Source organism: Netta rufina (assembly GCF_964035555.1).
Source record: "Netta rufina genome assembly, chromosome: 16".
Taxonomy (NCBI): Eukaryota; Metazoa; Chordata; class Aves; order Anseriformes; family Anatidae; genus Netta; species Netta rufina.
The window spans coordinates 4,028,011-4,044,224 of NC_140140.1; the positions used below are offsets into that span (position 1 = coordinate 4,028,011).

General features: G+C 42.8%; 1 protein-coding gene across 1 annotated transcript in view; it reads left to right on the forward strand.

The window, feature by feature from the left end:
* The window catches only part of TRPC4AP (transient receptor potential cation channel subfamily C member 4 associated protein), a gene marked incomplete at its 5' end in the record, with an annotated part of 36,035 nt that overhangs the window by 1,900 nt on the left and 17,921 nt on the right, over positions 1-16,214 (forward strand). The window contains 6 exons of the mRNA XM_084296921.1: positions 7,157-7,285; positions 7,560-7,676; positions 10,245-10,302; positions 11,428-11,483; positions 13,087-13,215; positions 14,403-14,604. Coding sequence (XP_084153047.1) covers positions 7,157-7,285; positions 7,560-7,676; positions 10,245-10,302; positions 11,428-11,483; positions 13,087-13,215; positions 14,403-14,604 — 691 coding nt within the window. The remainder of the gene's footprint in view (positions 1-7,156; positions 7,286-7,559; positions 7,677-10,244; positions 10,303-11,427; positions 11,484-13,086; positions 13,216-14,402; positions 14,605-16,214) is intronic.

Genomic DNA, 16,214 nt, shown 5'->3' on the forward strand with positions numbered 1-16,214 from the left:
GCACCCCTGGCGTCTTGTGAGGAGGAGATACTCTTCAAAATCTTCAGAGAGATTGGGAAACACTGTTCTGTGTCGTGGCGCTGCCATCCGAGTCCTGTTCTCCTGCTCTGTTGCCACTGTTTTAGCATCTAGTCTCTGAGAGGCAATTAGTGCTTCTGTAGGCAACAGTGCTAATTGTTTTCTAGTGAAGCTCGGAATACTAACTTCAGGTGATCTCAAAATCCATTTTGTGAGGAAAGTAGGGGCTTATCCTCAACACGGTAAGGATAATATTTGACAGGCCTGTATCGGAACATTAGTCAGTCTGATCTTAGAAAGACAAAAAAATAGTTTGGACAGCAGCAGCCACCTTAAGGTCTGGCAGTTTTGAAGCCAGCTAAACCTCTAAAATCTGTGTCTTTGTTGTGTGTTCCTGCTGTGCTCACCTACCTGAAGTCACGGCTTTCTTGTCGGTTGGGCTGTCTGCGTTAGGGCTAAGAAGACTGATGGATAAAACAGGTTTTAGTGGACGTTGCCATTATCTGTTCGTATATCCATTTTAGCCATATTGCTAGCATCAGCGGCTGCCCTGGATGTAAGCATCAATCACCGGTATCAGATTGTGTAACCTTGTGCTGAGCGCAGAGCAAGTGAAAGAGGCTTTTCAGATACCGGTAAACTAGAAGTGGGCCAACTTCCCAGAAGTGACACGCATTTTCTAATAAGGAAAAACACTGCTTGGGAGCTGGCTGGCCTGGCACAGCTGTGCTGAGAGACGTGGTGGGGTTTATGCTGCTGCTCCATGAAAGCAAAGGAACGTTTTGGTTCACCTGGTCAAGCTGAAAGCAGGATTTCATCCCTGTGGCAAGAGGGCACAAACTTTATCTGCTGCAAGGCGACTGTGAAAAGCACGTATATGACATGAAACCAGAAGATATTTAGGTGCAGCTATGCGAATCCCTGTGGTGAAGTAGTATAATGACGGATTAGCCAGAGATTTGCTGGCAAATTAGCATGCTTCTGGTGCAGCCCCAGGAGCAGGTCGCCAGCGCTGGTCTCACAGTCTCTCAGGACTGCCAAGGCGTAGCTGAAACAATCAGAATGGAAAAAGAGTCCATTTTTCCAGCTGCGTTTCATGATGTGCTGTTCCTAGGAGTAGATGCTTCCCTTAGCAGCGTAGTCCCTAACCACTCTGAAAGATCCCTCTGTGAAAGGGAAACATTTTCCACCTCATCGTTCAGATTTCCAACTCCTACCACTATAAAGTATCAGTTCTATGGAGTAGTTCCCCTCCAAGTCCACGAAAATACTTCGCTTTCTAATCAATTTTGTTTTTTTTTCCTGGCAACAACAACAGCAAACATTCACGTGAATATAATCCACTTTAGTAGCTCTAATTGTATGGGTCTTAGCAGGCTTATGGCTCTTGAGGAGAGGACAGCTAGCTGGTATTGAAAGCCTGGACACGCTCCTTGTGTAACAGGGGCAGGAGCTCTGTCTTAACGCTGGAAATGTTCAAAAGTGCTGGTGTTAGACTTGGGTAACGTTGTTTTGATTGACTGAAGATTAGTGGGAAGAGAACTGCTGCAGATGTGATAGTTCCTTGCTTCGGTGTTTTTTGTAGCTATCCTTAAGATTTTTTATTTTTTTTTTTTCAAAATTATTTTTTTTAAAAAGCAGCTTTGGAAGCTCTAAGGAAAGAAAGATCACCAAGAAGTTAATATAATTTTACATACTCGTTGATTTATTTTTCTCTGAGCGGAAGATGGTCAGAACAAGCGCCAGCAGCCTATCCAGGAAGTTCTGAAGAACTGCTGCTGCTGAGCTGCTCCCAGGATGATGCTGATGCTCTGCTCGCAGGACTGTGGCTCTCTGGGATTCGCAGACCTGTTCTGTCTTGGTGTAGGCCAGCTCGTCCTGCAGTGCCAGCGAGTGGCACGCGACTTGGGGATTGCAGGGACGCCTACACCTGGCTGGCAGCTGCAGCAGGGCTTGTCCTGGGGCACGGTGCCACCGGGTTCAAACCCTGCTTTTGGGGTGGCTGGAGAAAGGCCTTTGGAGAGGCGGTGGTGATGGGAAGCTTGAGCTGTGCTTTGAGGGATCTTGGAGCTGGCAGGAGGCTGGCAGTGGGGGTTCTTGTGTGGATTTTCACTGCATTAATTCCACCTGCACAGGGTTTCTTTTTGGAAATAAGTGTGGGGCCTCTTACTTGTTCTTATTTGGAGCTTTGTGCAAAGGACCCGGCAGGTACCTGGCAGCGGTCACTGTCCTGCAGCTGCAGGGTGACCACTTCTCCCTTACGACACTTCCAGAATCGCTGCGGCAGCCTGCAGTTGTATTCCTGTGTTAATGTGAAAATTGGGGTGGGGGCTGCCTTGATTCTAGGCTTCTCTGTGAAACGTCACACGAGGAAAGAGACGGCGTAGCCAAACGCGTGGCTTTTAGTGACTGGGAAGGAAAATATAATAAAGAACCAAGGTGACTGGGCAGTCCCCGAAATCCTGAATAATCCTGTTCCTGGCAGTGTGTCAGACACAACTTCCTCAGTTATTAATGTTCTGAGGAAAATTGAATATTTAATTGCACAAATACTAGTTTCCTGTTTTTATAAAGGTGCAGCCCGAAAGGTTTAATGGAAAGGGGATAGAAAGGCTTTGATTTTTGTTAACATGCAGAGGCCACGCGCTTGCATGTTCCTTGGGATCCAGAATCATACGCCTCATTTCCTTGTAAACTTGCAGAACTTCTGAAGGTGCTTCACAAGCGATCAGGAAGAATACTGGGGATGGAAATTCTGCTTTTTTTTTCCTTAGAGAACTTCTGATCTTAGCATAATGGACAACAGCAACAACAAAAAAGAATTTAAAAAATGACAAATGATGTGCCTTGGCTTGAAAATCTGTCCCAGAATGAATGCTGTAGCAGTGTGGAGGATGCCTGGACACCTGAGTGAACTTTTTTTTCCTTCTCAGAGATCAGCCTCGCAGAAGACACTGTTAGAAAGCTTTCCTGTACTGAGCGTTGAGTCAGACAGTGACGTTTTTGAAGGGTAAAACGTGAAATCAAGACATGATATTATTAGAAAACTGTTACCGTCCCTCTGGAGAGCAAAGGAGCTGGCTCACAGCGCATCTGGAGCTGCTGTCGTGGGCTCCTCAGCATCTGCAGGAAGGTGTGGATGTGTCCCTGACTGCAGCTCAGAAACATGGCAGAGGCCAGGTTAGCAAAAACCTGGGGCTGCTTTTGTTGGGCAGTGAAAATCATCAGAGGAGAGGAACGCAAGCAGAAGGGAAAATTGTTGCTGGAAGGGGAAGCAGTCACAGCTTGGAGAGACCTTAGGCTGGTAACAAAAGTTTGAGCACGTGGTGCAGCTCTGTGCATGTGCGAGGGCGCTGGCACGAAGCTGCAAGTGCTGTAACTGGGGGTGAGAGGAAGGCGTGGATTTTGGTAAATTTTAACATGGAGCTGCATATGGCTTGGTGAAGGTTTCGGCATTGTCTGTTACTTGTTGTCCATTAGGAACTGCTCGTGGATGCTGGATTTGCCTTAATCCTAATGGATAAAGGATTTCTAGCACAGGAGGAGTAAAAAATTTAAAACAGGTGCACTCATCTACAGTCTCAGTGTTGAGTTCTTCGTATACTTCGAGGAAAAACTATGCACAACAATCAGGTTAAACTCTGCAGTGTTCCTGCTACAGCTGTCGGGCTCTGGAATAATCCCCTGGAGGTGCAGCCCTGTGGGAGAGGCTGAAGAGAAAAGGCTCTGTGTGCTCTACCTGCAGGCATGGGTGGACGTGCTGACCATTTCAGCTCCCTGCTTGAATCTTCTCGGCAGTCGGATCCCTCGTGTCCTCCCAGTGCACCCGTGCTGGCTTCGGGAGGAGGAACGTGGGGTGGCTGGGGAACCTCCAGTGTCCAGCCAGCTCGGCGCAGGCAGTTCTAGGTAGTTTGGCAGCTGGGTGCTCAGGCTTGAGCCGGTGTGTGCCACCTCGTCCCGGAGGCTGCCCAGAACAAAACCTCTCTGGGAGCTGGAAAACGCCAGCCCCACACGCCTCGGGGTGAGCTCGGGGTCTGCGGCTCTGAGCTGCGATGAGTTACGGCAAACTCCTGGGAAACGTGCGCTGCCCGGGTGTTGGTACCAGTTTGGTGAACTGTGCGTGGGTGGCAGGGAAGTTCTGATGTTGTTTCTTCTGTTTTCCCAGTAAATTGATACTTTGCCGTCTCTTCCCACTGCCGGTAAGGCCAGACAGCTCATAGCCCCTACCCACAGCCTCGAGGAAACCTTTTACTTTACCCGATGCTGCTTCCAGCCAGGTTTCTGCAGCCTCCTCTTCATGCTAGCTGGGACCTAACTTCATGGGCTTCGTGTGCAGGATCCTTGAGGTTTTCTCCACAGCTGCTCGGGAAGCGAAGAAAAGTCCTGAATTATCACTGTTGGATTGGGCTTATTCCGCTTGGGTGAGACCAAAAAAATGGAGAGAGAAGAGGGCCCCAGAAAGACCCCGCTGCCAATTCAATGCGTGTTCGCTGCTGTCCGCCCAACAGGAGAGCAAGAGGGAGACCAACTCTGCTTCTAAATGAGAACTGGTGACTCGCTGCTCTTACAGAACTCACGAGATGCGGATCTTAACCAAGATGATTGCAGGGAAGGAGAGCTCCATCCCGTTTAATTGAATTTGAATCCCTCCGCAGAATCCAAAATCTTTCTGCTGGCAAATGCCGCCCTGCCACAATGGAAACACTCCGAGCCAGGGCAGCCTCAGAAGGACCACAGGCTGGAGCTTGCAACGAAACCAAAGACGGGCATTAAATCAAGAGAAAGAAAAGCTTAAAAGCGTTTTTTTTTTTTTTTTTTTTTTTTTTTAAAGCAGTTACAAGGAGATGAGAGCAAGGAAACATTTACTTCAGTCTTTCAGAATTTGACGTCTGGAAGTTTTCTGCAGCCCAGCACAAGCGGCTGCGTATCAGAGGCCAGGATGGGGAGAGGAAGCCTGGCTGGTAGAGAAATGAGGATGCAGACAGGTTCTGCCCCACACCAAGTGTGTGTGTGTGTAATTACCAAAGGCAGCATGAAGCCCAGGACAAAGTTAAGCACCAAACAGCACTGAAGGGCTTTTGGCCTGTTCTGAGAGCACTTGGATGCTGAACTCCGCGCTGCACCGCTGGAACCTCAGGCTGCAGCCCGCTCACGTCATCGCTGCCTGTGGTATCTCCCACATCAGCTGGAGCCAGATAGTTGGATCCTGGCCCTGGCGTTTTGCTGCTTGTTCTTTGCACTTTACCCAGCAATTAATCCGGTTCCTCCTGCAGCTCCTGGGGTTGTGTGCTCCTCCCATGGCGGGGACCGGGTAGTGGCAGAGCTCCTCGCCCTCTCCGCGCTGGGTGTTACAGGGAGAGCAGGGGATTGGTGACTTCAAAGAGGCTGACCCATTACTCACATGCGAAATGAAGCGAAGCCATTTCGACTTTCTGGTTTTGTCCTGCCATTTCTTGTAAGGGCGGCCTCCGCAGAAGGCATTCTGCCACATCAACCAGCATCGCTGGAGAATGACTCTTACTCCAAAGTCAGAAATTAGAGAAAAGTTTAAAACTGGAGGGAGCGTTACGTGCCAGGCTTGCTCAGATTGCTTCAGTCTCTCCTTGTAGGAAGAAAAACTGGTGCTTAAGGACCTTGAAATTCTTAAAGTATGAATTGGAGTATTTCACCAGGAAAAGAGCCCTAAGGATCTGGCAAGCTAGGACGGGAGAGGACCCGTAGGAACTAGTGTCAGTCTGAGGTTTTCATGTGCTTGCATCAGTTTCCTTGCCTTCCCGTATGCTGTCTTACAAGCCTAGAAAAGGGTTAAATTCTCAGTCAGAAACAGGAGGATATTTGCATATAATTGTCTAATTGGAACTGAATGGCCCATCCCTTTGGAATGGTAGCTGAGGTGTAGCTGAGAAGGATGTCTTGGCTGAAACAATAAGGAAGGCGATTTCCTGGCTGTTAACTATTAACAATGAGCATTAAAGCAGGCTGGAAGGAAACAATGCGGGTTAACTGACCCAGAGTGAGAGCAGCTGAGAAGTGTGGCTCTAGGAGTGAGGGAAAATTCACCCATGTGGCACTGAAGTAAGGTCTTGCTGGCCTGAGGATTGGCGTTTTTTTTTAAAAAAATATTTATTTGAAACGTATATAAAATTCTGTAAAACCAGCCAGAGGTCTTGCTGGGTTTAATTCTTGTTGTCCCCTCTGCCCTTGTCTACAAGGATAAATCCTCACTTCAGGTTTGTCTCGGTACCTGCAGTGAGGTCACGTTAAGCAGAGGGGCCAAGTTCTGCTTCATGCTGACTGGGCTGGGGACTTGATGGAGAGTTCCTCCCTTAGAGCATGCCCTGGGATTAACCTGCAGCATTCAGCCTTTGGAGATTTTTCAGTGCCCTAAGCAGAATATTCACTAGTCTTGTGCTGCTGCTTCGTTTGTTTAGGGGTAAAATACTGGGGAGGAGGAAGAAAATTGGAGGAGGTTTGCAAACGGCAGTAACAAACGCTGAGGTGTTCTTTGTGGCTGCAGCCTGCCTCCCGGGGTAGCAGCGGTGCTGTTCTGGTGCTGCTGTTGGTCTCCAGTTCCAAGCAGCCCAGGACTGCAGGAGTCTCACCGGGGTGTTGATACGTCCCTCAGGAGTGCTTGTAAATCTTCAGGCTTTGGGCCAGTGCTAGGACCAGCAACGCTTTCAGGGACTTGGCTGAGGAAGGGCTCGTTACTGGTTGAACATAACGAGTAATGAAGGCTTTCTGTCTTCAGCGTGTGCTCTCTACTTCAGTCCAGTGTCGTTTGTGATAGTGTCAGGGTCCCCAGTTTCCTCCTTCAGTGACCTGTCAATCAGAGGTACACTAGTGGAATTATTTAGAGATGATTATGTTTCCATACTAATAACTAAGTATATATTCAGATAAGTATTTGAAGTGGTAACATCTGCCTTAAGCCCCATCCCACATGAGGTACATTGACCATCTGAAATTCTGCTGCCAGTCCTGGATAGATTGCTGCTTGGGAAGAGGTGCTGTGTTCTCTGATGGTACAGTCTACAACACATGATTTTCTGTGATATTCCAATATCGGTATTGTGGGCAGGCTGTTTTCCTGGGTGTCGTGCACTGGACACGTGGGAATTATATTCGTCTTTTGTTGCAGATCACAGAGGCCTTGTTAAAGGAAAGAGATAAACAAGCAAAGTGGAATGGGATTCCCTTACTGTTGCAAAAGCTGTACGAGCATAGCCACCCAAACAGCGACTTCTCCCAGTGCCAAAGCATCTTGAAGGTATTGTCTGCTGTGTTCTCCTGGAATGGGGTGGGTTTTTTTGTTGTTACTTTCTCAAAGGCTAGTATGATGATATACTGTAACTTTTGAAAGTGTGTGCATGATAGTACCTGTGAACTGGATGCAAATAATAGCTAGGAATGCGTGTAATTAATTAGTCACCAGATCACATGGATAGTCTGAGAAAGTTGTGTTTATACTGATGAATAGTTTTCTCTATGAATCATCTCTTTTTTTGTTTTTTTGTGTTTTTTTTTTTTTAAACTGCATACAGGAAATTTCTCCACTTCTCTCGATGGAAGCCATGGCATTTGTTACAGAAGATAGAAAAGCTGCTCAAGAGTCCACTTTCCCAAACACGTACACCTTTGACTTGTTTGGAGGAGTTGATGTAAGTGTGGTTGGTTGTGTTTTTGTTTCTTTTTGTTGCTGTTTTTTTTTGTTGTTGTTGTTTTTTTTTCCTCCAAAGACACCAAGAGATTTCTGCATGGTAGTCACGCCATTGCTAAATCTGTAAATGACACCTTTGAGACTTGTGAAGTTTCTAAATGCAAGCAACAGAAACATTTTACTGTTTTGATGTTAGTAATTACAATTGTGCCTACTTGAGTTGTTCAAAATGTAAAAATAAATAAATAAATAAATATGTATTTTTTAATGTATTACATCATCAAAAGCAAAATGCTGGTTTTTATGTTGTAAATTTGATTTTCTTCAGGTAGCCTGCTTGTACTTGAGAGACAAGACCTCTAGGGTCTTCAACAGTTTCAAATGATTTCTAGTTGTAAGGTTAAATACTGCAGTCACTACTGGAGCACCAAGAATGACACTTACTGAAGGGAATGTCTTTGTTTTTAAGCACACTAGTACACTCCTGGCCAGGTTGTCCCTTTATTGCTGCCATGCAACGCACGCTGCTTCATCTGTGGAAAAATTCTTAAGCAGGGCTGCTAGGTTTATGTGTAGATGTTTTGGCATTTTATCTTTTTTGTTTATCTGTTATAATTTGACATTACAAATATACCCAAGTTTGCTCGATTTTATTGTGACAGACAATGGCATCTTACTTTTCCTTAGAAATGTATGATTTGTGTTTTTCAGGCGACGGATTAACTTTTTTTTTTTGTCTAGCAGTCTTTGCTACTTCTCTCTTGTTACGCTTAATGGGCCTTTATTTCAACAAGACATCTATTTAGGATATATTATTTTGAAAATAACGCTAGCTTAATTGCTGGAGTCATGTCATTTGAGGACAACATTCTTCAGCTACCCAAGCAATTTAGAACATAGTATGAAAATGTTTAAAAACAATACTTTTTATTTTTAAACAGAAAAAGCGATGTTTTCCATTAAAGTGCTTTTACCATAAGAATGCACTGAAAAAAGCCTTGTTTCATATTTAAATGAGTATGTATATTTGTTTTTGTGATAAGTAGGGGGAGTGATTTGGTGGTTTGTTTTTTTTGTTTGGTTGTTGGTTGTTGTTTTTAGCTTTCTTGGGTAACAGTCAGCTTTCTGACTATAACAATAGATACCTGGTTCCTAATTACCTGGAACTGTGGTGAGAGATTTAGCTGGTCCAAGTGGGTTTAATCTGGTTAAAGGTAGTGTTAGAAGGCAGCGGTAGGTGTTTCTGAAAGTCCTACTTTAGGACTTGAAAGGCAATTTAGTCTGATCTACTAGTTCTGTGAGTGCCACGTACTGATTCTGTGTTGGGATATTTCAAACCACTAAGTATCAGTAACTTAGGAAGACACCAGATATGCAGTGTACTCCATAGTATCACACTATAATGTGTGATAGCATATTGGTGTAGGTACTTTCAGATTCAGACAGCCTTTACATCAAGGAAGAAGAAAAGCACATTTATGCATCATTCATTTATAAGAATTATTGTAAAATGCTGCCTGAGAGTACAAGCATGTCAATTAATACATGAGCTTTAGTGACTTTGGACACGAATGCAAGCCCATTTCAAGAAATCAGATCTCATAACTCCATTTCTGTGTTTTGTTTGTTTTGTTTTGTTTTGTTTTCTGGGTAAGTGAGGCACCCTCTTACCTATTCTCTCTCTGCCTTTTGGCCTCTTGCACTTCTTGCTGCATATTGTTGCGGTTTCAGTAGGATGGCTGAAGAAAGCCCTCTCCAAGGAGTGTCTGACACCACTGCAGTCCAGTCCCTGGAGTGTATGTGCGAAGCATACCAGTGCTCAAGGATAAGATGATAACTACGTGGTGGGTTATAGTACTGACAAAGAAAAAGAGATAGGGTATGCTTCTGTGGCAGGATAGAAGAGATCTTTACTGCAGCCACTCTTAAAGACTCACTGCTTGCAGTAGATGTTCTTTCCCAGAAGAAGAGCAGGTGGCCTGCATCCCAAGTGTTCATGGATATCTTTGTGTGCTTATCTCGGGTACGTGGCTTTGAGGTGTGCATTCTCCTCCTAAAAATTAAGCTGTTAATCTGAGCACTACATCAGTGCTTCTGTCATTTTTACTTCCCTATTAATTCAACAGTTGCTCTAACAAATACTGAAAAATATATTTTCTTCTTTCAAGTTGAAATACATTTTGAAATCCAGCAGGAGTTAGGAAGAGCCCTTTCAAAATCTGCATTTCTTTGCAGATTATTGCTAAAGATTCATTATTTTGGGAAATATGTGATAGTCATCCTTGATGTTATCTGGATATGTGTGAAAATACATTCTTTGCTGACTCATGCTTAAAAACTTGCCAGTGGGAGCCTATTTTATACGTATGTTATTTTTCTGCAGGGTAAATACACCTATTTTTTGTGAATGTAATTTTGACACCACTGGGTTTTTGATTGTAAAATTCCCATCAGTCATCTTAGTGACTTCAACAGAGATGGGTCTAAGTTTGAATTTTTTGCTGACAAATTAACTGGTTATTTGTGTCCCAGTGATTATTCCCTTAATTCTTTATCTATTGTTTTTCAGCTTTTAGTAGAAATTCTCATGAGACCAACTCTTATGACACAAAAGAAGAAACAAAAAAGTAAGTAAATGGGTCTGCTCATTTTTTCCCATTTTTGCCTTGTACCCTTCTTGAAGCAGGAGTTATTCTGTTTTTCTGTTGCTCTTTTCCTTCTATACCAAAGATTTCGTGTTCCAAAATGAATCATTGGTTTCTTTGTTCTCTGTAGTACTGATTTATGTTGAGAATTAGGATAGTAACCTGCTGCAAAATCAGGAGTATTCATGCTGTCGGCAGAACATTTCTCAACGCAGCAAATCTGTAGTCACTTGAAACTTCACCTTACTGTGGCTATAGCTACTGTTAACAATTACTAACAACAGTCTACAAAGCATTGTTTATGTAATAGGAGTTACAGAGATTGTGAGATATGAAAAGTATGCTGTTTTCCTGACCAAGTCACAGTGACTACTAATTTCCAAATTGTTGTAAAGAGAACTTGCTAATGGGGAGCAGTAGCTTCAGGTCAGCTTTCCTGCTGGAGCAGCTTCAGTTTAGTGTTTCCATTTCTCTTGTCTGTGATTCTTCTGACTCCCTACTACTCTCCTGAGGAAAGGAAAGGTCATGGTATGCGCCGTGGTCCCTGCCCACCAGCCAGGGAACTTCAAAGGTGAAGTAACTTGAAGTTAAGCTAGAGGCAGCTGTTCTGTGCCCATATGATTTTTAAATATTAAAATGCTGGAATAAATCAGATTGAAAGCTTTTCTACCAATTCCTGATGCTGCCTGGAGAAAAACACATGAACTAAAGACTGACTGCTTTTCATGTTTAATAATTGGAACTAATTTGTTTATAGCATTTTTTCCATATTGACAAATTCTGAGTTGATTTATGACTTCTTTCCTTCTCTAAAACACTGTTTACAAACCCTGTAATTTTGCATGTGTGACTAAGTGTGCCAGCCCTCAGGTACATCTCCATCTGCAGTCCTAGGCAGTAGGTTTGGAAGAAGGTAAGCAAACAGAGCAGATACAGAGTGATTTATTGTGTTTTTTATCTGCAAGACATTTGCAGGTATGATCCAAGTCAGTAGTTAGCCTGAAATTCTCACTCAGTTTATAGCTATTCATGTCGCTACTGTGGACATCACTGATCAACGTTACTTGTTAAGATGAGGCTAGTGAATGTCTGTTTTCTCCTTTGCAGTAAGCGATGACCTCATCAAGGACTGTTTAAGCATACTGTACAACACGTGCATATGTGTAAGTGCAACTGCTATGAAAATGTGTTCTGGCTTGACCAGTGCATCTGTTGGGTATGGGTTTCATGTGACGGGATTGTTTTATACTTGACAACAGACAGACTCTTTTAAACATAACTTAAAATTACTCTGAAACTTTTTGTTAGAATTCCTTTAGTTAAATGTGGGACCACCCTACATTTTGGATTGTTGTTCAAATAATTTGTGTTTTCTTAGGCACATTGTTACGCTTAATCTCTCTTGATTGGATCTTTGTGTATCTGTGTTCCCATAGGAAATTCACGTCAGCGTTTGTTGTATTGAAGCTTAAAATTTGAAACTAAATGGATGCCTGCAGTCTAACCCAAGCTACAGCTCATCTTGTTCAGTAACAGTGCTGGCAAACTCTTTAAGTTTGATCCTGCAGATTCTTTGTATGTTGAATACCAGTGCAGTTGTGCATTGATGGCAGATCAGTGCCAGCTATTGAAATAGCTTCAGAATTGCAATGGAGAGCTAGAAGGGCATGCCTCTGATTATGCTTACAGGGAACATCCTCAGCATTGTTTAGTTAATCACACAGTTTATTAGGTCCTAACCTAGGGAGCTTTGTTTAATGAAAAAAAAACAAGTTGATAGTCACTGGACTGGAGCTCTTCCAAAGACATCAACCTTATCTGGAGAGTTTGAGTACTAAGTATCTGTGTACAGATGGGAAGGAGAACAGAGGGAACACCACCGCTTGCTTGACTTAATAGGATTTTATTTTGTTCCTTAAACTAGAGGTAATGCAACTTTTGCAAACTGTGATTATTGTAATAGCAAAGGAACAAGTTTGCATTTTTTTGGATTAGCTGCTGCTTGACTTGATTCACTTCATTATTACCACTCATTTGAATGAGAAATGTTCAGGATCACAGAGGTCTTCTGTGTGCAACATAAACTGTTCTTATGCTTATCTGTAAATATTTAGGAAGTATGTAAGCTAGTCTATTTCTGTGAGCAGTGGTGATAGGTCAGTCACAATAGCCAACTTTGCAAGCACTGAGGATGTAGTTTGTTACATTTAATTCCAGAAAAGAGTGTCCGTGCTGTCAGCAGAGATCAGAGCGTGAAAGCTAGCATTACTTAACTCTGTGATGAACCCAAAAGTCGTGCCTTAGTGTGCTGTAGCATGACTGATGTGTTCATCACTGAATTCATTAAGGCTGATGCGTGATTCTGGTTGCTTGGACTCTGCCCAGCTGAGAGCAATGCTAACAGTTAAGGAGGAATCTGGGGACTGCATTTGCATATTATGAAATGGAGCTGATTATAATTTGTATGGGAAACTAGAGACAAGCCTCTCTGACATGTTTCCAGATATTCAGTGTTTACTCTTGATTTAAGCAAGTAAACGACTCTGCCTTGAGTGAAGGTTCTCATCCTGGAGCCTGTAGTTTTTGCAAGCCTCTTGTTAACTCCAAGCGAGGATTGCAGTTAGATTTGGTCACTATAAACACAATGTTTTCAGGAACAGGGGATTTGATAATACATCATCTTAAAACTGTTGTGCGTGTGCCTGTAGCATGACGTGTCAGGGTGGGCTCTGACTCTGGGTCTGTGTGCTTCTTGTTGCTTTCTAGACGGAAGGAGTCACAAGGCGATTGGCAGAAAGAAACGACTTTGTGCTGTTCCTGTTTACACTGATGACAAACAAAAAGACATTCCTGCAAACTGCAACGCTCATTGAAGATATCTTGGGAGTAAAAAAGGTTTGTTAACTGGTTTCTTTTTTTTGCATGGCTTTTCAAGCCAGTGGAGAAAATGCAGCTGTTTCTGTGAAGGGTTGCTGAAAATAGTTCTCAAAGCTAGCGTTCTCACTTCTTGTAGCTTGTTTGAAGCATGCCTTTTTACGCTGATCATTAACTTTAATCACAGTTCAGACAGAAGCCAAGCTATGTGTGTGGTATCATATTTGTAATGCTCTTGCGTAGCTTGCAGAGGTTGATGGGGGGGAGTGGATAAGTAGCTCATTACTAAAGCACAGCCAATATTTAAAATAAAATGGAACGCGTCCAAATTCATTTTTTAGTCCTTTCCTTTTGATTACGTTGCAGATATTTCAGTAATCTTGCTGACATCCAGAAAGCTTCCTGTGCTTCTCTCCCTTACCTTGGGTTTTGTTATCTCCCTGAGATTACTTGAGGTTGTTTGCTGTAGGCTGGGGGAACAGACAGTGAGGTCTTCCGCGTGAGCTGAGTTTTTGAACTTGTACTGAAAACTTTGCTGATGTCATCAGAGCGTAGCACCCTAATGTGGTGCAAAGAAAACTTCAGAGTTGTAACCCTGGGCAAATTGTCAACAAAATGTATCAGCAAAATGTACATTATGTGGAGAGGGGCAGGGTCTTGTAGCTAGCTTGTTACTGTTTTTTTGTTGGTTTTTTTTTTTTTCAGATTAAATTTGAGGATATTGCATTTCTAAAGAAGTAAACAAGCTTAGTTTATCTGAATGTAAATAACAAATTTTCAAAATAATTTTTATATCTTTTAATGAACAAGTCTGAGGGAAGGAAATCGAGGAGCCCGTTTTCATCTGTAAGCTTCTAAGAAACTACAGACAGAAGCAGAAAAATTTTAGATTTGAAAGTTTAAATGTAAATGGTCTGTTAAATGATTAAAAAAAAAAAAGCCCCCCAAATTTCACTTAAATGCAGAGCCCTTAAAGTTTTTAAAGGATAGATATGTATGCTTCTGGAGTTAATAAACAGAAATGACACCAGTTGTAAATTAACAGCTGTTTTCAGAGTTCATTTGCCACTGCTTGTGTGCTTCTGCTTTACTAACATTGAAATAACACAGATCTCACCACAGAGAAGCTGTAGATGAAGCTTTCAGGCTGTATTGTACATTCTCCTATTGAACATCATGCACAACTTAGATTGTATTGCCTCTTCTAGGAAATGATACAACTGGATGATATACCCAATCTTGCAAGCCTTGTATCTAGTTTTGATCAGCAGCAGCTTGCAAACTTCTGCAGGATCCTCGCCGTCACAATTTCTGAACTTGACACGGGAAGTGATGACAAGCACACGCTGCTTGCCAAAAATGCTCAGCAGAAAAAAAACTTGGGACCATCTCGAGCTGAAGTTAATCAAGGTAACTGATACATTGTGAAGAAATGCAGCAGAGTCACAATAATGTAAAATTTCCTTCTTCTCAACCTTAGATCTGTAGTGTGTGTTTTTAGCAGATACTGTAAGTGTTCTGCCTTACAGAGTGTTTGTCTTTATTCAGTTTCTTTGAGCAATTCCTGGACACAGTCTTCTCTGTTAATGAAGCTTCCTAGCTTTCAGTTTCATACCCAGATAGTAGTTAGGTGAGTTGAGTCAGTCATTTCAGCCATCTTTGATCAACTGAATAGCTTAAAATAATTGGATTTGTTTTCTCTTGCTTGGTTGCTCCCATGGCCTTCCCTTTAGCATCTCTCAGTAATTTCATGTCCTCCTTAATATATGAGTTCCTGAACTAAATCTATACAGCCATCACAGTTGCTGTCAGAGTAGTTCCTTCTCTGATTTTTATCGGGCATTGTCATGAGCAGGATGTCTGTGTATCAACAAAAGTATGTTTGTTAGTCACTTGTATACCCTTACCATGCTAGCCTTTGAAAATCTGTGGGTCTAATCTAAACTTTAACCATGGGCAGAGTGCAGGTTTTCTTATTTTGCCAAGTACAGATGCAGAAGCCTTGCTCAGATGCAGAAGTCCTAAATTCATACTCAATCTTCTGGGCATGGCATTTATATTAAAATACCATCAAAGGTGGAATCTGCTGTTTTCAGCTCTTGATATACTGAAAATCTTTTGAGCTTCTGAAGCAGACATTTGCATAGGTCCAGGTCAAACCATTTCAAGATGCACAAAAAGGGGTTTTGGAGCTGTTTTTCCCATCTTGTAATGTTCTGTATTAGCCATGAAGAAGAAATCTCTGTTCATAACCACTGCCAGCTATAGAGCATCCAAGTGAAAGATGGATAGAATAATATGGCGGGCAGAAGCTGAGAAACTTTAAAGGGGGGTGGTGGTGTATTGTCTTCTACCTTGCGATCACCAGAGCTTGCTTGTAAACAGCAGTGCACAAGTATGTCTAGGTGAGGGTACAAAGTTTAATTTAAATTAGTTGAACTGAATAAGCTTGGACCCCGTAGAGCTGAACTTGGCTGAGCAAATGTTTAACTGACCATTTTTTGTTTGCACAGTCAGAGACTGTGTCTAAGACTGCAAAGCATATTCCATTTAAAAATCCTTATTAGGGAGTTTATTCTTTCCCAGATGATACTAGTGGGCAGAAACACAGCTCTTTTACATGGTGTTCGTGGCTAAATTCTTTGTGCTTTTCTACTTTATGTGCAAGTATGAAGACTTAGCTGTGTATTTACCTCAGTGTAACTTGACTTCTTTTCCCAGAGAAGTTGTGGGTGCCCCATCCCTGGGGGTGTTCAAGACCAGGCTGGATGAGGCCCTGGGCAACCTGATGTAGTGGGTGGTGTCACTGCCCATGGCAGGGGGTTGGAACTGGGTGATCATTAAGCTCCCTTCCAACCCAAGCTATTCTATGATATAATAAACAGGTCCTGTAATGAAGTCATTCTGTGAAAACTTCAGGACAAAATGCATATACTAGCACCCTCTAAACCACCCAAAGACCTTGCAGATCAGTGACTTCTGTCCTTGAACTGCTGTTTCTAAAGGTGCAGTTTACAACA